This window comes from Phasianus colchicus, chromosome 2 (assembly GCF_987193195.1).
Source record: "Phasianus colchicus chromosome 2, bPhaCol1.hap1.1, whole genome shotgun sequence".
NCBI classification, from domain to species: domain Eukaryota; kingdom Metazoa; phylum Chordata; class Aves; order Galliformes; family Phasianidae; genus Phasianus; species Phasianus colchicus.
Window position 1 is genome coordinate 3161708 of NC_143437.1, and position 26903 is coordinate 3188610.

At 45.9% G+C, this 26903-nt stretch overlaps 1 protein-coding gene across 3 annotated transcripts in view; it reads right to left on the reverse strand.

Annotated features, from left to right (window-relative positions):
* The window catches only part of SPTBN1 (spectrin beta, non-erythrocytic 1), a 126356-nt gene that overhangs the window by 53833 nt on the left and 45620 nt on the right, over positions 1–26903 (reverse strand). Inside the window, exons 1-2 of one of the 3 annotated variants that reach the window (XM_090134548.1) lie at positions 23901–24440; positions 3443–3594 (exon numbers count right to left, since the gene is read on the reverse strand). In XM_090134548.1, the coding sequence (XP_089990674.1) occupies positions 3443–3594; positions 23901–24009 (261 nt within the window). In that variant the 5' untranslated portion in view covers positions 24010–24440. Of the gene's footprint in view, positions 1–3442; positions 3595–8222; positions 8266–23900; positions 24441–26903 lie in introns of those variants that run through there. The other 2 variants (XM_090134546.1, XM_090134547.1) reach the window with 2 other exon arrangements.

A 26903-nucleotide genomic window follows, 5' to 3' on the forward strand; every position in this document is an offset into this window, starting at 1 on the left:
AGTTCACACCACATTTATTACATTTTCCTAAGTTGCTCTTTTCTCCAGAATAAGCTCTTCCATACTGAAAAAGACAGCTCTACAAAAATACACAACTAACTGACAACTGACAGGTAACAAACGCTCCAGAGAGGATCTGTAAATACAGATGCACAATCTCTGAAAAGTCAACTCCAGTTTGGATGGTTGCTAGTCAATAAAACAGCCTTAGAAAGAAAAATGATTTTTTTTTGTCAGCTCAAGTAGATAAGCAGTTATGAAACTAACACAGAAAGTTTATTCCAAATGACTCCTTTTGGGAGGAACTGCCACACCAAAGTAACACCATTTTATGAAGGCCCAGTGCAAATGAAAAAAGCCACGAGTTGTGTTAGCAGCGTGCAAAAATCAGCTGTAAAACTGAAGAAAATTAAGGCAATTTTGTTCTGCAGATAGGGATTACAGATGAATAGTTTGTTCCGTGTTCACTGAGAAGTTACCAGAGATAACAAGACAAACTACTAACCGACACAATTTCTTTGTTTTCTGCAATGAATGTAGTTAACTGGCTGTGGAAACAGTTCAGGCAAAATCCTCCTCTCAGACTGCATTCAAGGGGAAGAGTTTCAGCCAGAGCCAAATTACATCCCCTAGAAACAGCAGCCTAAGTAGCAGCACATCACAAGGGTGAAATGCTTGCTAGCAAAGCCCTGCTCTGGACAAGTAAACTCCAGAGCAACCATCAACTTTCAGCTGGCACTGAACTCTTCCAGAGGCTGGAGAACAGAGTAGAGGAAGTCAGATCTCAGCTCAAGGAAGGGAGCAGTTCCATGAACCCAATACTGCTTTTGGGTGCGACAGTCCCTCAGAGAAGGCCCTCAATGGAGATGATGCTGGATCCATCCATCTGCTGGTACCACCAAATCAGGTTTAATTGACTCTTGCAGGGTGCACTGGAGAGAGGGAGCTGAGGGAGCAGCAGGAGCACCAGGCATGGGGAAGTGTGGTTGCACTCAGCAGCAGCTTGGCCCGCACTGTACTTGCTGCCACACTGGAGTGCCCCACATCAGCCACTGTAACTCATGCTCACTTCTAGCTATATGAAGTTTAACAGGAGCAAGTGCCAGATCGTACACCTGGGACAAGGTAAACCTGGCTATACACACAGACTGGGGGATGAGGGGTTGGGGCGAAGCCCCATGGAAAGGGATGTGGGGGTTCTGGCTAGCAGCAAGTTGAACCTGAGCCAGCAGTGTGCCCTGGAGCCAGAAGGGCCAACCATACTCTGGGGGCACCAGGCCCTGTGCTGCACAGCCTCACTGCCAGCACTGCCTGTGCTCTGGGGTTGCAGTACAAAACAGACATAAAGCCATCAGAGAGCATCCAGAGGAGGGCTACAGAGCAGGGAAAAGGTTCACAGGGGAAGTCGTATGAGGAGCACTGAGGGCCCTGTGTTTGCAGCTCTCCCAGGGAATGGAGAGCAGTGCTGAGCTCTGCTCTCTGTGACAGCAACAGGGCCCGAGGGAATGGCAGGGAGATGTGTCAGGGGAGGGCAGGTGGGGGTGAGGGAAAGGCTGTGTCCCAGAGAGCATGGCAGCTCTGCTCCATGGGCTCCAGCCCCAGAATCCTGGATTCAAATATATGCATAAAATTCCTGTTCTAGTGCATCAGTAAACACATCATATTAAAATAATGATCTAGACTAGTTACTGGGTTTGTTTATTGCTTCCTTAAAATGTGATATTTTTTGTCTTGATTTTAAGTTTTCTGTGTAAGATACTGCCTTTACATTTCTGCTTGGGTGGCACGGCAATGTCAGAACTTAACCAGTGACAGCCACAACAAATTCCAACAGGCTGAAGAACATCAGCAAGTGTATGCTATGTGCCAATCCTACTGGAATTTTTGTGCTGTGTGTAATGGTCTCAAAGTTTAGTGCATTGCGTTATCTGTATTCTTGTTTGCAGAGAAAGGTGTGGTGGAATGCACTGTTCAAACAGAGACTGCTGTCCTCCATCCTGAGATAACAAAGCTACAATAAATAGGAATTCGTGGTAGTGCAGACAGCTGCCGATGCAATACACTGACAATGATGTGAGCTCAGATCCAGCAGCCTCATCAGTTGACTCCTGCACACTCCCCACCCAAACAGCTTGCGTAAGCCCTGTTTGCATTTTTGAAACCTGGAGTAAAAAATGTAAATGAATCACGCAGCACGAGTCACACGGCTGGTCTGAGCTTCGCTGCTGCTAACTGACATTGAAAGTCAAATCTTGGCAGGTAGATACAGAGATCTAAACACAAGTGCCAGAATGCTGCCAGAATCCTCAAATAGTGGGAGCATGTTGTACAAATAAAACCTGATCTTGGTGCTCCCTGCAGTGAGCAGGACAAACCTAACACCGCAGCGAAGTAAATGATTTGACACAGAGAGAAACGTACCTTGAACAAAATATAACAGAGAGCACTGAGATTGTTTACCACAACACACACAATGCTGGGACAGGATACTGTCCTGCATGCCAGAGATTCCTTCTAACCTCACAGATGCATTTGGAAATCTCCCTTTCTTGCTTCACTATACAGATGCTACATTGTAGGCCATATGTTCAATTCATTACCCAGGGTTTTAGCCCATGGAGCTTTCATTAATAGGACTGCTCCATGACAAGCGATTACACAGCTGCAACCTCATATAGCCTTAGGTCTTAGCTAAAGACCCGTATTTCTTTGAAAAGATTGCTTTAAATTAGATAGTTAAGAGCATAGCCATCATTTTAAGGAACTGAATGAAAAAGTGATACTCTTCAGCCATTTCCTCACACCCAGTTTTCCTGTCATGCAGCAGCTTTTTTCACTAGAGAGCTTTACTTACCACCACAACCTGGTGTCAAAGGGATTTTCTTTCTTTTCCAAGGAATTTATTCATTAAATATGTTTTAGGTGTTTCTCTAACAACAACAACAACAAAAAATTCCAAGCCTTGTCTATTGCAATAAACTCAAGTACACCCAGGAGCATTACTGAATAGTGGGATGTGATGGATGATGGTGGAGTGAAAGCACTGTAATGCTCCCCAGAGTGTAGCTGGCCCTCTCCAATCTGCTGTCCTTCAATCCCCTGCAGCACGCTCTAGGGAGAGGAGAAGGGCTGGCATTTCATGAGGACTGCTTTTTGGTCTGCCTACGTCAGACCCAGGAGCAGGCAGCATGCTGCACAAGTGCTCAGTCTCTCACCTGCAAGAAGCATTCAAATAAGATTTCCTTTAGTTTTTACCTAAACCAGTAGGAAGATATTTTAATGGTGTCTGGATCCAGCTGTTCCTGAAACAATAAACCTTTCTTACCTCATTTAATACATAAGACACTTGCAGTGTTGAACGTTCAATATTCAGTTGGGTCAAGCATTCACCAAAACAAATGAACAATAAAACCAAAATGAATATTAATAAGCAAACACTTACAAGTCTCTCTCCTGAAAGAACTTCCAGGAGTTTGATGAGCATCCTTCCATCGCGAAGGTCAGTGTACAAATCTGTAATTCTGCATGACACACGTGCCAAGTGGGAATTAACCCACTTGGTGAAAGTCTTCTTCTGAACTGCCTCACGTTCATCTGTTAAGAAAACAACACAGTGTTACTCAAAATAAATCACAGTTCATGTACCTAAATGAGAATGTGATGCTCAGACACGTCCTGTCTATTAAGTGAAAGAAGCCAGCTTCTTTTCTTTGCCAAGTCATTGCAGAAAAATGTGACTTCTCATCAGAAATCTTTTTCCCTGTTTTATGGCATTCCCTATTGTCACTGGGGATTTTACTGAGTTACTATCTATGGAATAAATCTGGAGTATAGATTGCAGACTTGCATGCTGCTCGTGTAAGCAGCTTTCTCAAGGTGTGAAGAGGTCAGCCGTAGAGCTGCGATGTAAAAGCCACTTTGGAGTGATCAAATTGCCCACTAGTTAGCTCAAGAGTTATCGTCCAACACTGGAAGAACAGGGCAACTTCTGCTCTCAAATACACAATCGAATCCACAACAGATCCCTTGAAACAGCAGAGGTCTCTTTGGATTAGCACAGGTATAAAAGAACAGAGAACAAACTTCTCATTTACTTCCCCTTTCCCCCATTACAGTATTTGGTTGCAGATTCAGCATTTGTAACTGTATTTACACAACATCACGATGAACTTTTCCATAACTGCATGTTTGAGGTAGACTTGCATTTATTTAACCATGAAAAAATGGCCTCTTTCCACATTCTCTTCCCAGAGTCTTTCACAACTGCTCATACATGAAAACACTGCGTATCAGAGCTGTCTTAATGCACAGGTTCACTACAGTACACATTAATTCAGAAACTCCTGAACAGCTATCTGCCAAGCTGAGAATTCTCAGACAGAAAATTTTAGACATCTTTGTGGTTAAATTCTTTTGCCAAGGGCTTTGGATGAAGCCTTTCCTTGTTAGCAGAAAGTCATTTCATTGAGCTGGGAACTACTACAGACCAAATTTATCAAAACACAGGTGCTCAAACTTGGAATCCTAAGTCCATAATTAGACCTACAAATGAAAGCAGTTGGCATTTCCAAGCAGCTGAGCATCTAAACCTCCTACAGGTCTCTAATGGTGTTGATGCATTCAGAAACAGGACATACAGACTGATAAATCTTAAACGCAAATGTAACATGTCCAACCTGACAACTTTGAGTGTGCTGCTCCAAACACAGAAAATGCCAACGACAGTGCAGAGGAATGCAAAGTCTATGTCTGACTGCACAGAGTTCCAGTGGATGCCCTCTTTCATAAAACAGCACATGCCCACTCGTTGCAATGTGCTTCCACAGAGTGGGGGGCCATGATCATAGAATCATAAAGGTGGGAAAAGATCATGTCCAACCACCAACCTGCCCCTACCATGTCCACTGCCCACGTCCCGCAGTGCCACATCCCCACGGCTTTGGGACACCTCCAGGTGACCCCAGCACTCCCTGGGCAGCTGTGTCAGTGCAGAATCACTCCTGGAGAAGGAGTTGTTCCTAATATCCAACCTGGACCTCCCCTGGCACAGCTTACAGCCATCCCCTCTCGTCCTATGGTCTGGGAGCAGAGGCCGACCCCACCTCACACAGCCTCCTTTCGGGTCGTTGCAGAGAGCCACGAGGTCTCCCCTGAGCCTCCTCTTCTCCAGACCGAACAGCCCCGCTTCCCTCAGCCGCTGCCCATCACACTTGTGCTCCAGACCCCTCACAGCTCCGCTGCCCTTCTCTGCACACGCTGCAGCCCTCGGTGCCTTTCCTGCAGTGAGGGCCCAGCACTGAGCGCAGCACCGAGGTGCGGCCTCCCCAGTGCCAGTGCGGAGGGACGGTCACCTCCTGCTGCTGACACACGCCGGGGTGCCGTCGGCCTCCTTGGCCACCTGGGCACAAAGCTAACAGCCCCGCAGCTTGCCAGTCACTGCCCCAAGGCTGCAGCACTGCATGGGGCTGTTGTGGTCAAAGCGCAGGGCTTGACCCCAGCTTGTGCCTTACCAGCTACAGCACCCCACTCATGGGTCTGCAGGGAAGCAACAAAAGTCTGATGACCAAGAAGCTGAGGCTGAAGAGGACAGAAAGCTGGGAAATGAGCCCAAGGAAAAAGAACTGTAAGGAAAGAAGTAATATAGTAGAACAGTGGAAAGGAGGAGGAATCTGAGAGCAGATCAGTGCTTCACCTGTGGTTTATACAAACCCCACCCCAAGATTTCAGTTCCTCCCTTGCATTTCTGAGTTTACTCTTGCTACTTGGCCATGTGGTAGGAAGTGACCCAAAGCTAATGCACTGAAACTGTCCCACATGTAACAGCTTTTACCCAGCTATACATTAGGAAACTAAAATAAAAGCTGCAGCATCTTCTAACCACACCACAATTCACACCAGCGGTGTAACAGCACAGCTAGCTCAATCTTGGACCAAAGGAAAAAAAAAGCCAGCACTTCTGACTAGTGGAAATGTTCATCTATCCAGGTGGTGATTTAAATACAGTATCTACTAACCCTAAATATATTCTTTCTGAACTGTTTATAGCACATTCCTGGGAATGTTGTATCCACACAACTGTTTGTCTGCCAATGCTTTTAGTTGCAGTATTCTTGAAATGAATGAGTCACTGAACTAAAAACCTTGTAATGGTTGGTGCTTTTAAAAGAAAATCCCAATAGAAATTACCATGTCCCTTTACCAGCTCCAGTGGATTAAGCAAGCCCCAGAACTGCTCAGCAAGTTTATTTAATCACTGCACAATCATAACACATTCAGAGTTCCCTGTGGTTGTGTTCATCTTGAAGAGAAAAATGGGTAGACAGTGTCCTAAAGATAAAGTTGGACACAGAAAATATTAGATAAACAGGAAAGCTATCAAATATCACTATGAAGCTATCCATTAAAAAAAATCCTTGGTCAAAAGCATTGGCTACCAACAATCCCCCCCCAGTTCAGATCACAAGAAAAGCAATGGGTGAGAAAAGAAGAACATCCATGTGTTTTTAATAAGAAGATGAAGGATCAAAGCCTAATTTCAAACAGAAAGACACAACGTAGGAAACAGAGTGCCGTGCCGTGTCAGGTTGTGAAAACCCTGGTGCCGTTCCATTAATTGGCAGCAACACAGGATCTTCTGTTGTTGAGACAGAGTCAAAGGAAGGCACCAGAGAAGCCGAGCGAGGGCAGTGCTTGCAGTGGGGGAGGACAGTCCCTCCATGAATGGCGCCAGTGTGGCCCAGGGGCCCCATGGCTCCCCACAAAATCTCCCCACCCCAGCATGACTTCGCGGCCCTATGAGGGGACATGGCCATGCAATCTCCAGGCAGTGGGGACTCAGGGGTAAAAGCCTGAGAAAAGTTCAGGAGAGTGACTCCTTTCCATGCGTGCTGCCTGAGCATCCTTAGGCACGCCGACTTCTTGGTGAGGGAGAGAGTGGGCACACTCCCTGTCCAGCTGGGGGGCCTCAATGCCTCAGTAGCTCAGTACCATTCTGCGTGTTTCCTTTAGTCTAGTTCACATACAGCTGCTGCCTCTCCCCTTTTACCTTCCCGTTTCCTCTGTGTCGCTTTCTGTGGGCCTCCAGTTCCTGTTTACAGCAGAAGTTCAAGGGTTCGGTTGGTTTTTCTGGCCGCTCCGCTCCCCACCCTTGCTCTGGTCTCCTCACACCTCATCCCCACCCACCCTCTGCAGAGCAGCCTGCTCCCCGCTCGTGCTGCAGACAACAATAACCTCCAAGTCCCCTCAGAGACAATAGCTTCAGCCATTCCAGCACTGTCTCCACACACTGAGCCTGCTGCTGCCTCTCCTCGTGTGCCTGAGCAGCTCAGTTGGCTGCTGGGTCAGGTGCTGGGCCCAGGCCCCCCCCACTGATGCTTCCACGATGCGGGAACAGGCAGCGTGTTTCAAAAACAGGCTGACTGGGGCTGGTCGTGTTTGAACCATGGTGTTTCTTCTACACAGTGTTTCACAACGACTGCAAGTTTTTGCAATGCTTTCACCAGCCCTTTCAGACCCATCAACTGTATTGTCCTGCTGTGCAACTTCAGGTCATAGCACGTGCAGAGGTAAAACTGGTGCAGCTCTGACACAGAACACAACTACAGCTATTTCAACACAGTGCTATACGAAAACCTGTACGTTCCCCAGGAGCCAGGTGCACCCATCAGTGGTGATACCAGAGATGGGCTCTGAAGCACTATTTGTGCACCTCCTGTGACCGTTTTGACAGATGTCCTTCATTCCTTCCAAACCACATGTTTAGGTTTTGAAGATTAATTAAAACTAGAGGATACGGGTGGGGCTCCAAGCGGCCTACAGCTTGTGAAAACATTTGTTTCCCAAGGGTAAAGAGAAACATACGACATGCAAAACATGCACAGCAGGAAAACGGAAGGGGCTCTAGCAGCAGTATTGATAATAGAGAATCCAACTTATCTTGAAGCAACACTAGGAAGGAAATTTCCTTTATGCGGAAACCCTCCTGACAATACCGCTAGCACATGGCAGCTTGCAAGCTCCAGCTCTGTGACTGAGATAAATCAAGGACCGACTTTGATTAGAACTTCAGTAAATAAGCTGGAGTTTGTTCCCCAAAATCCACATAAGCCAGGCCAGGCCAGGATGTCAAGCAGCCATCCAAACCCCTTTTCCACCATTTCTCCCTCTACTAATACAGTGACTAATACACTTGACCCAAACATAGACAGCTCTGACTGACCCACCCGAGTCACTGCAGTGAGAGCAGGCCATGGGTTCCGTGTCCTCTCTGTTCCACATGCTGAGCGAACAAAAGAGTTTGGGCCAGAATAATGGAGAACTTGTAATAAATACCTCGCCAAATGCATAGCTCCAACAGCTGGTTGAGAGAAGGACAGGCTGCTCCTGCATGCTATCAGCCACAGCCCTTTCTTGACACCACTGCTAATCGCTCTCGTGGCAAGGGTTACCTGTGCGGCCGCTTGTTTGCTATAAACAGCCTCCAGACACTCTGCTCCCTTCCATACCGGTCAAACCACATTTTCAACACTCTGACCTTGAATCCGTTTAGAACTGAATGGCAAGTATGTTTGGTGCTCACCGCTGCCAGCCCAGCACAGGTAAAACAGCTTTCAGAGTGCAAAAGCTCCTGCCAGCACCTGCACTGAAAACACCTCTGCACGCCATCTAATAAGCAGTGGAGTGCTCTGAAATGAGCTGAATAAATAGAGAAATAAGTGCATAAAAGGGAAGCTGAAAGCAACGGTGAGTGCCTGGGACAGTCCTGGGTGCTTGCTGCCCTGGCCAAGCCCAGGGTTTGGAGGCACCACAAATCCTCCCCACTGAGCCCCACATGATCTGTGCAGGACCGGTGTGTGTGGGTCCCTGTCACACCTCCAGCAAGGCAAAGTAAGGATCAACTTTAATTCTTAACTGCAAATGCTCGACCTCCTACAGGTTTAAATCTTTTTTCTTTCCATGCTGGAAGTGATTTTTCTGGCTTATTATTTTTTCACTACAGCAACAAACGCAGCCAGCGTGCACCCTACATGAAGGGTTGATAAACACATCCTGACTCAGAGATCAGATGAGAGTTGCTCCAGGCACTCCACTTCTGCTGATATTCAATATCCACAGCTTCCCTGAATTCCTCAGATTGTAACCTCGGCTAACTGTGCAGAGAGAAAAACAGAGCTTTCTTTCACAGGACAATGTTGCCATTACTGTAGGCTTTCAGGGTGCAGGATATTGCTGTGTGTTTTCTCAAAGATGTGAGGATATGGAGTTCAGCAGCCACCAGTATTCCTGTCTCGCAAATCCCAGCCTGGAGGTTTTCACCCACCGGCAGTGCTGTGGGAACAGAACAATGCCGGCAGCTCCCACGTATCTGTGCGAGACAGAGGAAGGCTGGGGACTCTCAGGCTGCCCTTTGTAGGCACCCCACAGTTCAGTGGGACGGCAGGGCCTGGCTGCAGGGCTCCACAGGTTGCCGAGCTGCTGCAGTGCTAAATATGACAATGAGGGGGAAAAAACACCTCTGTGTGCCTGTACTGGTGCAGCTAAGGAGAGAAACATCTGCCTGGAGAAACACTCCCAGAATGATGGCCTTTCCACGCTGTCACCTAAATGCTGCGCCAGTGGATGTGGCCAGAAGCCTACAGAGAACAACACATAACAACTCAGTCAGGTATCTGTTAGACATACAGAGTCTGCAATAAAATATATGGGGATAGATCTGCAAGAAAGAAAATGATGGAAGGAAAAAGGATCGCCTAGCCAGGAGAAGGGCTACTAATTTCTTAGAGGAATGGGAATGAAATGAGCTTCTCACAACATTTCAGTTCCAATGGCCATTTCCCCTTCAGCAGTAAGGCAACAGAATTGAACAGTGGATGATGCTCCCTTCCAGCTGCAGATCGTGGGTTAGGACCGAAGGCAGGATAGGATGAAAATGGAAAGAATGGAGATGAATGTAGGAAACAGAGGTTGTTAACAACACAAGCATGCAGAGGCAAGCAACAGTGCAGAGCGAGACTTGCAGGAAATAAGCCTGCACCCTGTGCAGGCAGCATGGCTGTGCTACACGTGGGGCTGGTGCTCAGAAACAGCCGGGTGAGCATTACAACAGCATCTCCTTTAGTTTTCTTCAGATTGTTTAACACAGAGGAATGATGCTGCTGCTGCTGAAAGCAGCCTGTGTTTGCTATGGTTATTTCTGGTACAAAGTAGTCTTCGATGTGACTCCCCAGTTAAAAATGGTGAGACTATGCCAGATTCTACATGCTCGAACATGACTTAGACAAGAACTTGAATGCGAATGTGAAAGATGACAAAGCAAAGAGGTGATTCTGTTTGTACTGTGTTTAGCTGGTGATTTTTATTGGGAGCAAAATCCTTGCTGCATTCCCAGCCCTTCCACATGGAGATCATTGGTCACAGGGCCGGGCTGTGCACAACACAACTCTTTCACTAGGAAGCACCAGCCAGCTTCTAAATCCTATTAAATATCTACCCTTCTCTATTAAACATTACAGCCAGCATGTGACTACTTTCACTGCTGAAAATGCTCTGAAAAAGAAAAAAGGGAAAGCTACATAATGCAGCACGTGGAAAAAAAAATTCTGCTGTTTTCTCTTTGATGTCACTAACCCTCCCTGGAACAATGAAGCGATGCACAGAACAATGTCCTGGAGCCAGCCAGGCGTTACGGGGCTGGGAGGGCAGCTCCCCCCATTGTCTTTATTTTTACACAGGGTTTATGGCAGTTTGGTGTCAGCAATACAAAAATAACCCTTCCGAAAGCCAGCTTCTGATTCACGTAGAAGAACGATTGTGTCCATCTGCAAAAAGGTGCAGTGAAGGCTCCCAGAGCCCAGTAAGCGAAACGCAGAAGTCATCTGGGTTTAGCAGATTAAACTCAGCTGACTTTCTTAAAATTATTTTTAATTCTGACAACCAAATTCACATATTTAAGCAGATTTGGAGAGAATACATGCTCAGCTCTCCCTACGTTGGCATAAATCAGTGAACTGCCCCTTTAGCATTAGACAAACCAGTACCTCATCTTCCCGCTGTATTCGGATAAGTACATTAATAATGTTTTTACAGCAAAATAACAAAAATAAAGTGGAATAAAGACATTAACTCTGTGGCCTAAGGAGTGCCGAATATGTAGCTGAAATGGAGATCCTTTAGAAAACAGCATGAAAAATACCTCAGTGTTATTTGTACTGAAAATAAAAGGACACAAATGCCTTAGTTGATGTGTTTTGCTGCCATTTTCTCCCTTTGCATAGCAGACAGTTCTCTTCTTCAGGAGTATGGAAAAAGCGTTGGCTGCCCCAAACCACTGGAATTCCCACAGAACAATGACCAGCCTGAGGTCACGGAACTATTTCAAGCACATACAGTCTTGTGGGGTCTTTGCAGTTTCCTTTAGAAAACATTATGAGCATAATGCAGGGAAGTGCCAGGGTTTTTCTGGAAGGGGGCACTGCTGTTATTTTTAATTCATGCCCAGTTCACTGGCTGAATAGCACTGGGAGCAAGGGTGAGGGCAAGGCTTGGCACACACAGAGAAGACAATGGACACTCAACTACGTAAAGTCCGTCTCATTTCCTCCTGTGCCTAGCAAGCCCAGCAAAATGAAAGTGTTTTTCCAGTGCATTCTACTTGTTTAGAGGAGGAAGAATGAAGGTAGGATGAAGGAGTGTTGTGTTTTGTTTTCTTTTAAGATTAACCCTCGCTGCGGTTGATGCAACAATTCTCACACAAGAGTAAGAGTAACCTGCTGTTTCTGCAAAACAACTATGTGGGCAGGCTGGGATCCTCCTTATCTAGGTATTTGGAAATACGAAATTATAACTGTTAAGCAGAGGTGAGTCAGTAAGGGCAGGGCTCTCAATGTGAAGACGAGGAACTGGATCCTGACACCCATCCCTTACCGAGCAAAGCCAGGTGCAGCAGGGACAGCAGCTCGCAGGGTGCACGAGGCACGGCAGCTGACCTGCTGCTGGTGCAAGGCTGAGTGTGTGCAGGCAAGGCGAGCCCTGAGGCTTCGGCCAGAATGGTGTTTAGATAGAAGCACGGGGCCCACCGTGACCAGGCCTCACCAGCCTTGGGATATTCACACCCCTGCTGGGCAAGGCCCTAAGCAACACTCAAATTGCCACTGCTTTCAAGAGGTTTGTTGGACCTAATAAAACTCCTCATGTCCTTTCCAAGCCAAGGAATTCTACGATTCTGTGAATTTTAGCAAGCTTAAACAAACACAAGCCAGAAAACGAACAGCCAGCTAGCATTCCCATGCAGTCCCCCTGAGGGATTCCAGAGAGCTGCAGGGTCTTTTCCTTCATCTGAGGCACAGGCTCAGACATTACATAGAGTGAAATGTCAAAGCTGTGCTATGTTTTCACCGTGCTCCTTTAAAACCTCATTGCAGTCAGAATAGATGAAAGAAAAGCCAAACCTTTGTTGGTTTCATGTTTAAATCTAATTTCACTTTAATGACAGAAAACCATGAATAGAAAATATATAAATCTATGATGAATGCATTTAGTCCTCTCAAAATATTAAATCTGAGTGCTAAGAGATGTTATCATTATAATTAGTTGCTGTTAAATTATAATTTTCATTATCGCAGAAATATTTTAAATGGAAGAACACGTATTTAAACAACCACCGTGTTGATCAGGGATTAATAACAGTTCCAGTTTAACAGGCTGATTTTATAGCCCTGCTGAACAATGTGCTTAGTTCATCCAGTTGCCATGGTCACAGAACAATTTATTATTGGTAATTGCAGGCTGTAGCGCAGAGGCAGCCGCACTGCGCTGCACTGATGGGCTCTGAAGGAAAGCAGCAGTGCCACAGCTAAGCCAGGCCGTGGCTCAGCATGCTCCATGGAGAGCCAAGCTAAAATCCCAGAGGCACCCCCACAAGGAAAGCAGGAGGCCTGACACCCATAAAAACACAGTAAATTACAATGACGATTACTGTGTAACTGAAGGAACCAATGGTATTTATAACATGCAGTTATTTCTAAGAAGGGAGTTTTTAAAATGAATGAAATTTAATGAGATTTAAAACAAACTGCTAGTAAGAAGCATTAGAGGAAAAACCCCTAATCTCCTCTTGCTCTAATCTGCAAACCCATCATGCAGAGCTCCTGCTGAGTCCTGGGGTTGTTGTTTGAGAACAGCAGAACTTGTGCCTTCACCTGTAAAGCTCCAGAAAGTGGAACCTCAGCTTTAACACAAACACACACTCTGGTCAGTCTCTCTCTATATTAAAGCTCTTCTTTAGCAAATCCACACATTAATTAAGAAAATAAGAATCTGTCTTTTCGTGCCATACTTGCTCTCTTGTGACTTCTGAGGTACAAAGCTGCACATAAATTTTAATTCCTCACCTCAAAATTTTCCTGCCAGCTTGTTTGATTCTGATCCAAAGGTCCTTTACTGATTTGCTTTGGTGAAACAATGGGGCATGTTTAAGCAAAATCATGTTAGTCTTTGGAGTCGTGTGAGAGCACGGGGAAGAAAAGATACATAAAGTACATTATAATCTGCCCATAGAATAACTTTCAAAGCAATAGCAGGAAAATGCAAAAAACTCCCTCTGTTTGAAACTCTAGATGATCTCTGAGATCTAAAAGGTGACGCAAATTTGAAGGAATTCGTTGAGGAAAATTACACTTTGAACATCATAAATATGCGTCTTCATTCAGAAACATCACTTGTTTTTCCAGTCTTACAGTGGACTCGTGAGTCGTTCTGGATTGTGCAATGCACTGACTAGGCAAACTGAAATGCTCTGCATGGGTACAAAGGTGCAGTTTCTGTGTAGAGCTATCTGTGAGAACTCCCAATAATTTCCCTTCACTTCCTTTAATTTTTTAGCACACTTTAACTGCCAAACATTATCGGCTCAGCGCCATCAATGGAAGAAGCACCCAAACACCCCAGATGACCAAGGCCTTCAAAGCACTGCAGTTGGCTCTGCACTCAGGCCTCATCCTCCCCAAAAATACATTGTTGTGAATTTTACCCAAAAATAATCCTATGCAGCTTCATAGGCAGGTATACACAGGCAGTTGTGAAATAATGTAACTAATATAAACACTGGAAACTCATTGAAATCCAGCAGGACACAAGGATTACAAGGACTACAAAACAAGAAAATGCATCAACAGCATCTTATGCAGATTGCATGCACCTTATTTGTGCATTCCTAAACCAGCACAGTGTTTTCTAGATCTCCAAATGTACAAGCACATTTCAACTTCACTCAAACGCACAAGAAAAAGCTCTATGAACACATCTGAATCTAAAGTGATCTGCAGCTGGTGCCACAGAATTGTATTTAAACATGGCAACAGGTGCTAAACTGGAGAGCTGACCTGCATGGCACCAAACCCAGAAGGTGCTCCAGAGTTAGGTAGCTCACATGTGTACAGCTGAAAACTCTCCTAGGAAACAACTGCAATGGGCCACACTCATGGAGAGTGGAGAAGAGGTGGAGGACAGCCTGTACCCAGCCACTGACCAGCTGCTGCAGAGGTCAAACGGTGACATTTCAGTTGCTCAGGCAAAACAAAGAGAGGAAAAATCCCTTCTTGGCTGCTGCTTCGTGCTGCTTCAAGAAGCAGGTGCTGGTCCTTGCCCTACCACAGCCAGCCCAGAACACAGCACAGTTCTGTGCTCCACCCCCTCTGGAAGGCACCCATCACATGCCTGTGGGGACTTCATAATATATCCTATCAGGCATCTTTATTTATTTTATTTACTTTATTTGGAGGGAAAGGAGGCATGGAGAAAGAAGAGGATTCAATAATACATGAGTAGCAATGGATGTGCCACAGCCTCCACGTTTCTGGCTGTGAATCACTTGCATGAGGACTGCAGCAACAGAGCCACAACCATGTCTTGCACAAGCATCTGTCAGAAGCTGCTGGGTCACCAAGTGCACATGTGGAAGGGACACTGGCCAGGATGTCACCTGGGACACTGCTGGGGAATAGCCTAGAGGTATTGCCAATTTTCTGCAATGGCTTTCTTGTGCTGGGAGCAAAATACCACTTGTCACCAGGTAAGACCATGAGGAAATTGGTGGGGAATGCAAAAAAGGAAGGGGTTGCAACTCACCTCTAAGGAAGCAAATGTGATCCCCACCATTGTGGCTAGAATATTTACTGATACCCTTTCTCTCAGACTTTGGGTTCAAGACTGGAGCCTCAATCAGTCATCCCTCATCAATGTAACTGAAGATATGCTGAGCACTCGTGGTCTCCTCCACATCTCCAGCCCCAGCACTGGGCCTGGCCTTCTCTTTCTTTAATCTGCTTGTAATGCTGAGCACTGAAAGGTAGGGTTAGCTCCCCAGCGCACAAGAACAGAGCAGAGGTCAGGAGTTCAAGACCAAACCAACGTTTCTAGACACCTCCCCTGTGTATTCAGAGCAGTACAGAATTGTCACTCCATAACGACCATTACTCATGCAATCAAAGTACATTCACATCCGCAATTTCAGAGCAGTCACTTTCATTATATTGCCAGGCGAAGTGGAAAAGCTGAAAGGAGGAACACACCCTGAAAAAAAGGGCAGTTCACTACCAGAGTAAGTCAGTTTCCCTGGAGATAACCATGGAAAGATATTAAACGAGATGCAGAATTAATAATTACCCAAAGCAAACTAGAGTTATCTGACTGCAGATGAGACAGCCCTATTATCACTCTCCTGTTTTTCCTGGAAACAAATCATATTCAAAAACGTGGAAACACTGCTCGGGCACAACAAACAGCGAGAACTGAACTCTTGGTGTTTTTTGGTGAGAGGAAGAGGAAGTCTGAACCCAACAGACGATGTCAGCTTGGAGAAGCTGAACCCACAGAGGAGTTATCTGAGAACGAGGGAGCAGCTTTGTTACCCTCAGTGGGGCTCAGATCAGCAGAGAAGCGGGCTCTGCAGATTTCTGGAACGCCTGCCAAGCCCTCGAGATACATTTAGATATCTTTCTTAAAGCAGAGGGCTTTTACTGAGCAAAATCTGGGCAGCCAGCATTTCTTTTGTTCAGACTCTTAATCTCTTTGCAACAGGGCACTGTTTCACTGTTTTGCTGAATCCTCACAGACATGAGGGCACCCCTTGTTTGTGAACAGAGTGCGGAGGTAATGCAGCTAATTGCTGTACCTTGGCACCACACTGCTCAGCTCTTTTGCATCTAATTCTCTAGGGATACTACCTAAAAACTCCGTTCTGACAGAACCAAAACAGACATGAGAAAATCCCTAACAAAATAGCCAGCCACCCAAACCCAAAGCAACCCTCTGGTATGTTTGTTATTGTGACAATCACCGAGGCAGTGGCACTTTCTGCAAGCAACAACAAATGTGATTTCTGTGCACTGACATCTGGGACCATACTACTTCTGTTTGCTCACACAGGAAATACACAAAACTTCCAAATGAGAAATCATATTTGTGACCTTCCTCCCTGACCTTGATACAGTTTTGCTGTGCAGGACTGACTATTCTACCAATGCACATATCAAATAGGGGACTGACCCTCTCACGAGCAACTCACCATGTACACAAAACTCGGTCCATGCTTCCGAGACTTCCAGTTCCTAATGTTTATGAACAAACCCAGCTTGACTGAACATGGCATTATATCTTCATTCCCAGCTATCTCATGAAAAGGCGGCTTGCTAATGTCAGACCTTTCACAAGACCTTTGAGAAGCCATGAACATGGCCTCTAGACTATGCCACAATTTGTCCATGCATGTCTGTTCAGCTGCACTGCTCTCCCCGAAAACTGAAGGGCCTTTTTCTTTCAGCTTCTTTCTAAGTGGAACAGTGGGGCATTCAGTCCGGTCGGGGAGAGCGGTTAATATTAGTTTGGCTACAGTCGTTCTCCTTCAACAAAGGAGGCTCTCAGCCCGGGATACCCGCGTTCCAGCAGCAAGTGCACAAGGGCTTTGTGTTAATGTGGGCTCTCCCGGCCACCGTGACCTTAGGCTCCACATCAAAGTCACAAGCATGAGTGGTCACCGTCCCGCTTGTGTTTTCTCCTCTGAAAGAAATTCAAGGATTCTGCTCTGTGCGTTTTTAAGAGCGACAAGCAATGTCAGACTGTCCTTGCATGCCCTCCGTAACTGCACTTGGGATATTGCAAAGGACAAGAAGGCCAGATCTCCTTTGGGTGCTAATCCAGCTCCATTCAGTATGGGAACGGGATGCCATGTTGAAAACCTCATCAGGAGAAAAGCCCTCCTGCTCCGTTGCAGGCACCCTGGATGCCAGGCCACCCCTTCTACAGCCTGCCCATCAGTGACCCTCCCCACGGCAGGAGGCTGCAACAAGATGATCTTCAAGTTCCCTTCCAACCCAAGCCATTCCAGGATTCTGTGACCCTCTGCTCAGCAATAGCCAATGCATTTCACGCTGGGAGGGGAGCTGCTTGCTAACACCTAGTAGCTAACTTTCTATCTCTGGAGTTTTTATGTCCCTTTATCTGGATGGGAAGCAGACTGCCACCCACCCACCTCCAGCATTAACTTCCAAATGAAATCCCATATTTGTTTTCCTGTGGGAAGAGAAAAGTAGGTTCTAAACCTGTGTTTCTTTTATTCTCTCTTTCACCATAGCTTTTAAAGTTAAGACAGACTTGTTTCCAGTATTTGGCCTAGCAGTTTTCCCAAACCTGCCTATCTAATAAAGAAAATTCATTTTCACATAATGAAAAACCAACATTACCGTACTCCACTATTAATACTTAATACTTCTTCATTCTACTGAAACAGGAACAGAAAGACCTTCAGAGTTGTTGGCAATCAAATACTCTTTCAATGAATTGGCTCAGATCAACATCCTCATAACATTACAGCAACTTCTCCCAGAAAAATCAGAATCTGAGCCTGAGGAGTACATATACCTGCCCAAACCCCATGTCCTGCACTATGATATCACAGCAGAGCAGCTTACTACAGGAAATAGGAAACTTGGATTTTGTCAGCCACGCTGCAAAGCTGCAATTTGATTTTCTTCGGCATTTCTCCTTGGCTTAGCCAGCATTTCATCCATTTTCACAGTCAAAGCATGCACCCAACAGAAAACAAAGATGAAAAGAAAAGAAGAAAAAGGAGGAAATCACAACACAGATTTGAGAAGGAGCTGAGGAATGAAAGCCTATTGGTCTGGTTCTTTATGATCACTTTCACCTCCATCCGTATTCGTCTTTACTGCTTCTCTTTCCACAGAAGTCACTGGCAAAAACCGTAATCAATTTGAAAGGGGCTCCTGGACAAAAGAAATATTTGGACTTGGACACTCCTGTGTGATCACAACATGCCTAAGGTACTTCGGGATTCTCTGTGGCATTTAGCATACTGGAGGCAGTCAGTGCAGCAATACAAAAGCCGGTTCCCACGTGAGAACAAGTCGCTGTATTTCCAGATTTGCAGAGCTACGGGCGTTACACCCCACAGATCACCTCGCCATTCCAGAAGGCAACCAATGGCCCCCGGGGTATTCACAGATCACCTGACTGTCACGTGTGACAATATCTGCTTACAAGCTTTGTTTATTTCATAATATCAGAGCCACAAAGGCGCACAGCAATTGTCTTAGAAAAAAATAATACAAAAATTTCCACTATTTTCCAGAGCTGGAGTTTAGATGAAAACAAAGTTCCTCATCCAAATAGATAAAAACTAACATTGTAAACAATCAGAAACCGAAGAGACTACCACACAAACCTGAGGCAACAGCTCCGAGCTGTGAGTTTTCACAGTTATTTCAGTCAGGAGCCAAATCCAATTTAAACATTTACTTTTTCAACTCTATCATTACTGACCACATTAACAGAAATACTCTACCGTGCGCTGCTTAAATTTGCTCTCTGCAACTTCACAGGTATCAAAACCTACAACCCAAAGGACAAACTGCTCAAAATTTGGAGGACGTGATAAAGAATTCAGAATTTTTAGGATGAGGACACAACCATCCTCTTCAAAACCTAGGATATTATCAAATCTAGCTATGTCTCTAACAGTAACACCATAGCCCCCATTTAACTAACCCTGAGCCACAGCAGCACTTTATCTAGCAGTTATGGAATTGCCATGCTGCCATGTACGCCCTGTAAAATGGAAAGCACACAGCACTAACATCTTAGACTGTATTTCTCCACCTTCATTCTAAAAGAAAACTTTTGGCACGAACTTTCTGTAAAGTTTTCCTAAGAATCTCACATTTATTTTGGCTTTAATATCATGACTGGAAAACAATGAGAGTGAAGTGTTTAAACGTTTTTATTTCCTGGGTGTTTTTCAGTTTAGCCTTCACAGACCCTATTCCAGATCCTTCTGTGTGAGTTTGCTTTCTGTCACCTAAGCAAAAGTTACAGAAGGGTGGGAGCAAATTAAGATGGCCTACATTACAAAATTAACCAGCAACAAACATGGCCACTAAAACATAGCTTTCACTTCTGACCGTGCTGATTTCAGCAGTCCCTATCCGATGGAAGGGCATGAAAGTGACAAGAACAAAATACAATTCCTAACAAGTGATTTGCCTCTCAATGGAGAACCTGGAGATGTTAATTACAACACTCACCCGGTCATTTCCTCTAAGTTACATCCCGAAATTATACACTCCATTGGTTGGTAAGAACACTTTTTATATCCTTTTCCAAACAAGTGTCTGCTTGAAACATTTCTAGACAAAGAAGACTTTGACCACTATTCAGCCACCTTCTAGGTCATAGATAGCTAAAATGCTCCCAAACTGAGTCCAGCATTCAAATAGTTTGCAGAATACTTTATGACAAAAAGAATAAGGGCCCAGCTAACAGAGAAATGCATTTGAGGTCATGTAAGTCTTTGCATTTCTGACAGCCCTTCCAACAATTTAGCTCGTGCCTGTGTTCTCTGAAAACACAAATCTGAACTAGGATGTGACATGAAGATTTTGGAAGGGTTGCAGACAGCAGAAAAATCAAGCAAAATTTGCCACAGGAACAAGAACATATTTGCAATTCAAATAGGTCTGAGAGGGGAGAAAAAAGCATGTAAACCAGACACATTTCATCTGAAATGAAATTAAGCCTTTCCTCCTTTTCCCCTTTAGGGAAAATTACCATGACAAGAAATGCCAGTGACCAATTTGGTAGACAAAGTAGGACATCCTTCAGCAATTGCTGCCTGTAGCTATGCAGGTCACTGCTAGCAAGCGACTGTGAAATCCTCTAACACGTAAATCTTGCAGCAAAGAACGCAACTGTTGAAACTGTCTTTTCAAAGGGCACCGACGAAACTCCAGAGGATCCTGAGCAGAGCAGATTTCATCGCCCCACCCGAGGCCTGGTCCTGCAGCTCACTGGTCAGATCTCAGCAGTTGCTCCCTGGGCATAAGCAGGGAAACGTGGACAAGACTCTTGCAGTTCAAGAAATGGCATCTCCTATCTGAAATGCAGCATTAAAATAACCTAACACATCGGAACATATTGCACGGCACAGCACAGAGCTCCACTGGAAGCCGGCCTTCCTCTGGAGGTTTATCAGGACCACAAATGTAGCTCACTCCCCTCCCCCAGGATTTCAATCTGTAATTACCACAGGAAATCTTGCACCTCTGGCGCAGTCCTAGAGCTGAGACCCAACTTCCCAGTTACACAGCGGGAACTGATAAAGGCATTGCTGAGTGCCAGCAGTGTTCATGAACACCACGCTGCCCGTTAGCCAGGCAGGAAGGAGGCCGTGCATGGCGATGAGAGCTGCTCGTCTCCCCAAGCACCAGCACTCCCTGCCCTTGCTGGGGAAGGTGATGCAGCTGCAGGGATCTACTTCCAAATTCCTGACTTGCATTAACCTCTTCCTGCCAACTCTACATCCCTGCCAAGCCACAGGATCCTGCAGTATTAATGCACCACAGGTGATGCCTTGGTTTGCAGTTATAACTTATCTGTTATGTCTGTCATGTAATCGCTCAGCTGAACAGGATGAATTGCTCCACTGCCATGCCCTGCATAAGCTACATGGCAACACGTTTTCCACAAACAAGCTTTGGGGTCCTGTCTTTACTTGCGGAGCTACGGCAGCCCTACTTCAGATCTTTTTTTACTGAACAACTGGCCGTGAGAACCAAAACTCCACGCCTAGGTTTAAACGATAGCAACCGCTGATACCATCTCTCACCTATCATTCCAGGACAGGCTGAACTAACCGTAATCAGAACTGACAAAGCTTACTGAAGACAACAGGACTTGTTAACGCATTTTTCTTTTCACACCTGCACTGACATTCTCGTAAGGACCAAGTATGCTGAGAAGTCCTGGAGATGATCTAGTTTTCCTCCTCCAGCCACAGCCACTTTAATAGGCACCTCTGCTATTTGCATCGTCTCCACACAAGACTTCAGGGTTTTTTTTTTTAACACAAAGCAGCCTCGATCCTCAGATCCATTTGTATTGGTATTTTCTGCTGCATCTTTCCTCTCTGCCCGCCCCAGAGCATAAGGGAGCAGGTATCTCTGCAAATCGGCTCCAGGTGCAGGGTGGAAAATCAGCTCAGAAGGCTCTGTCACCACAGACAAGTTTCTTAAGTTCCCATAAAAATCACCACTTCAACGCACTTAACAGAGGTGGAATGTAAGTGGTCATTTGAATTTGCATCTGAATTTCCTTTGTCCTGCCAAGCTAACTTGTTTACCAGGATTTGTTTAGCGTTTGGGGGCAGAACTGGTTGTCGCCTGGCTTCTTTTTCCTTCTAAGCAAAACTCCGTGCCAAACCCACCCAACCCTCTACCTTAGGAATCAGAGAGTGATTTGATCTTATTTGCTTGTAAGCCTTCCAGTCGATGATAAAACGCAGTTCAGGAACACTATAGCTCACCCTTGCTGGGTCTGTGTCTGGCACCGAGCAGTCTGCAGTGCCACCAGTGCCTTGCAGTCTCACTGGAGCTTCCAGCAAGTACACAAAAGTCACTCGAAGGTACTACAGCTCCCAAATAATGGCTTTCAGCTATTCCTCAAACAAAGAGCTCTTAATCCAAGGAAAGACACCTTTGTCAGCAGTCGGGCCACTCCCTTCCCAGCACGAAATATTTCGTACGGTTATTTAGCATTTCATGGAGTATCTAGTGCATAATTTAAAACATTTCCTGTACTTAAGCTCCACCCTGTAAGAGATCATCGTCAGCACTCGTTTTCAAGCCTGTCTACCCTCTGCAACATGAATAAACAGCTAGGGATGGTCTAATGCAAAGTCCCTCCTTCTGCTTTCAGAACAGAGTGTGTTATCTTCTTCGTTACAGGAAACTGCAGTAAATTTAAGAGGAGTATTGCAATCTTCCCCCCCCAAAGTCAACACTGCATTCCACTGCAGGGTAAACTCACTTTCTGTGCTTTCAACACTGCGGTTTGCTTTCTTCTTTCAACGTCATGTAAACATGCAGATAATGGATTCCTGAAGCAGTGACCCTGAAAATGATAAAATCTGCCTTCCTCCGGCTGCTACCTTCACCAGCACAGAAAGAGGTGGGAGCCACTAGTTTCCCCCCCCCCCCCCCCCCCGTGCCGCAAGCTTCCTCGCTCATTGTTAAGCAAGTACCGCAGCCTAAGATCTGACAGATGTCCAAGATAAAGCCTCTAATGTATGTATTCCCTCATGTGTAAGTTTGGAGCCTGGACTTTCCATGCCTTGCCTGAGGAATGTCTCAGTTATCAGCTCTTAAAATGCTGTCATCTTATCTTATTGCATCCAGAACGCAGCCATTACTCTGAGCCAGTTTACAAGATAAACAAAGTACTATGAATGAAAGATTTTCTTGCCTCCCTCCTTAAGCCAAAAACTGGGAACATTCTTCACGCTAACCAAGGCTCTTCCTCCTTCTCCAACAGGAACCACAGGACCACACTTGTGGTACAGATCAGCGTGAAATAAGAAACATGCTCAGAAGGGATGAACTTCACTGTACTTGGGCTGCTCCGGGATTATTTACAGTCACATGGCTACATAGGAGGAGGAGGTTTGGTTTTGGTTAAGAATTCTGATTGATTCTGAACTGCACTGCCAGAGCTCATTCATTCCTGAGAATTGCCTTGCACAGAAACAGTGGTGTTGATATTCCCGTGCCCAAGGCAAAGAGACACTGGGCACAATCCTGCTCCACTGCAGCACGAGCAATCTGGGTTTCCAGCCCAACTTAGAGGCCTACACTCTATCCAGCACATCCCATTCCCCAAAGAAAATAGCTGATTTCTATTCTCACACAAATAGAGAATTTAATGGGAAGATACTGCAGAACGCTGCCTCTGTCTAAAAGTAAAGTGGCAAAAAATGAAGGAAGCTGGGAACATTAAAGTATGCAAAAGCTTTCAGAGTAATCTACTATCAACATGAGCAAGGCATTTTGTTTGGAAATGATGCAACTGCCCTTGGTTTGAAAAAGTCAAGCTACCTTTTCGTCTTTACAGGAGGGACACAGGCAGTTAGAGCTGCTGCACTGCACCCTGCACCCAAACAAACCCAAGATTTCATGACTAATATCCACAGTTACGATTATATCTCATTTAAGGCTAAAACAAACAGAAAGACCACTTCCTCACTCTCCCTCTTATTGTTCCGACTGACTTGGTCTGGGCTACTTCTCATCTGTAATGCTGAGTGCTCACAGTTGGACTGCACTGCACCGCTGTGTGAGACTGAGGACACCTTCAGAGGGATAAAAGTCACACAGGGGCTCTTAAAAGCACACACAGCTTTGTGCTGTAGCACTGTTTTTGGACCCTGTATCGTTCTTGCCTCCCTGCAAGGAGAACAAGCCCAGGCTAACATATTACTGGGATCATATCATAGCAACACTTACAAAAGGAGAAGAAAAAAAAAACAGCAACAAACACACAAAACAGCATGGGCTTACCTTGTAACTGCTTGAATCTTCCTTCTAACTGATTATAGTTATAGGGCACCTGAGCTGCGTATCCTGGGGACAACGGCCCAGGCATACTGGTTGATTTCTGTAATTCCATTTACAGGTAACACAGGGATACGATGAACTGCAGCATAAAGAAACCACGGGTTTCTCTACCCCACATCCAGGTAAATCCCAGCTTCCTCTGGAGTTTGGCTTCGGTCCCTGAGAAAATGCTCTCACTGAGCCCCGAGCAAATAGCAGCTCCGGTTCAAAATCCAGCGGTGTGGGTTGGCGGCACGTTTTCTGTAACAGATTCAAACTTAAAGCACCAGGAAGAGTTTTTTTGGTGGTGGTTGTTTTTTGCTTTTTTTCTTTTTTTTCTCTGCTCCACTACAGTGCTTCAATCTTGTTTCAAATGCCCAGCTCTGGTGAAACTAACCTAAAGAAAAGTGAGCTTGCGTTTCAGCCAGGAGCCACGCGCAGCCGTCCCAGCAGCGCTCCCAGGAGTCGCGCACACCTCAGACCTTACGGCTGGTTTGTAATATAATCAGCAGCCGCCCGGGCGGAGGCTGATGTCACTCGATTACCATACGGCACAGTGGAGGAAACGTAGGCTGTACCAAGGGCGAAGGGGCGGTGGAGCTGGGAAAGAGCAGGGCTGGCGGTGGGACGCCGGGGAGGCTCCTTCCGCTGGAAGCGCCCGGCGCGGCGGCAGCACCCAACCCAAGGGCCGCGTGTGGGATGGCTGCCCGCGCCCCGCTGCACCACACGAGTTGGTGGTATCTTCCTAAACAAAGCTGGTGGAATTACACGCTTCTGTGGAGAGCCTCATGTAACGGAAAAGTCTCAGATTACTATCGCTTGAAAAGGAGGGCACTTCTCTTCATTTATTTTCAATACCGTTCGCTTGAAAAAGCAACACGCGCACAGAAGCACTCATTCAGTATTTAGCAGCAGGCGAGGAGAGGACTCAGAAAAACGTGCTCTCCAGCATGCTGGGTACAAACGAAACCTTTGTGAAGGGGTTCTGTAAGCAGCCAGTTCCTTTCGCTCAATTTCATGTCACTGCCGACGTGGAAGATGCTGACACGTCCTGTGCACATGAGCGCAGGTGCCCGCTCTGCCTGGTGGAGTGCAGCTCCTGGAGTTGGCTTTAGGATGGGTCAGCTTTCCCTTGGGGCCATGAGCTCCTTCCCTCACTTACACACAAGTGAAATGAAAAGGTCAGTTCTGCATTTATATTCTAAATGTGCATCGTTTGCCCATTTGCTTTTAGAACTGCTAAAACATTCACGCGAACGTTTTCTCTTTTTTTTCATTTCTCGCATTTCCAAATTCCTTCCCAACTGAATCAATGTTCTCTTCTCCTCCCACTCCATCTCCTCCTTAAATGTTTCAAAATGTTGCCTTTGTTTTGATGCTGCAGTTTCACAAGTTTTTAGTCAGATAGTAATTTCTGAGGACAATTTCTGTGGGCGAAGCACCCACGGGCTGATTGCAGCCCTGGCTCCAAAGAGGTGCGAACTGGAAAGGCGAGCGGGGGGCACCAATGGACAGGGAACAAGGAGTGAGAGTGGGAACAAGCAGCGAGAGGTCTGGCTGTGAGCGGTGTTAATTCAGGGAGAAGGGATGAAGGCAGCACTTCCCAGCTGAAGCTGGGGTTTCCAAAAAAATAACAAACCCACAGTCTGCTGAAAGTGCTTAGTGCATCGCTCCCAAGGCCATAAATACACTTAAAACATTTACAGCCTTTAACTACACTGGTTTACTTAAAACAAAAACCTAACTCCCAACCCAGAATTCCTTATTATGTTGATGCAGAAGGGCTTCTGCCAGCATTTTTCAGCGAATCCCTCTATAACAATATAACTGTGTTTAGATGAGACTTTTGGTGCTACAGTAGGCCTCAAATAGAGGTCTTTTTGAAAGCTGGCCTCCAACCTTTTCAGTACTACCCGAAGCCCATTCAGCTGCCCAGAGAAGAAAGTGACCGTCTACAGCTGGAACACTGCTGTACAATGGAACAAGGTGCTGCAGGCTTGTGCCCCCAAATAAGCACTTGGAAGGCACGAAGGGATTTGAGGAAGCACCTGTACTCGCTGCTGCTGCTGGAGGCAGGATGCTGCTGTGGGAACAACAATGTGCTGGTGCTGGCACGGTGAGCCCCGTGTTCCTGCTAAACCTTCCCCTGCTAATCCCTGTGCAGCCAGCTGTCCCCAGCACAGAGAGCTGTGCAGAGAGCTGCCAGCCACCTGACTTCCAGGATGGGGGGGGGAGGGAGGAAGAGGAAATGGAGCTGATCATATACAACTGCAGACTCCTCCAAAGCTCCAAGGGCATGAGGACAGGCTCATTTCGGCTGCAGATTTTTTCCTACAGCTTTCTACCAATGGCAGCTTTTGCCTGCAATGTCTGACCTATGTCATAATTAAAGGAAACCTTTCCCTTCGAGAGCAGGCAGGCAGCCAGGCCCTACCTGCAGGCGTATCAGCTCACTGCTGTCCCACCTTGAGCAAACAGGTGTTGCTATGTGAGGCAGCCATAAAGTCCAAGAGAGTGACAGGAGAGCTGGAGTGTTTTTAACATCATTAAGGCCATAAATCAGGAGCCAGCAGCTCTTCCCCAGCTGAAAGCTTTCCCAGCGCCTTTGGCAGAGGACAGCATAAAGCACATGGCCATGATCAGAAATATTGAAAAATAAAATATTACAATAAATGAAACATTCAAAACTAAAAATAGTCATCTGGCTTTGACCCATATAAAACACAGACTGGCATTCCCAACCCTGCTATAAAACATTAACAATACACGCATGAATTCACTCCTCAGATCATCCCCTGTGGGACAACTCAACGTGGTAAGCTTACAGTTCCCAAGAAATACTGAACAAAAGTTGGATTTCTGACCTGCACAGCAGCATTCAGTGCTACACAAAAAAGTGAAGGAACTGAAGCAAGGATGAGCAGTGTAGTCTACACCACAAACAAAGGGAAAGCTAAAGAAAAAGGG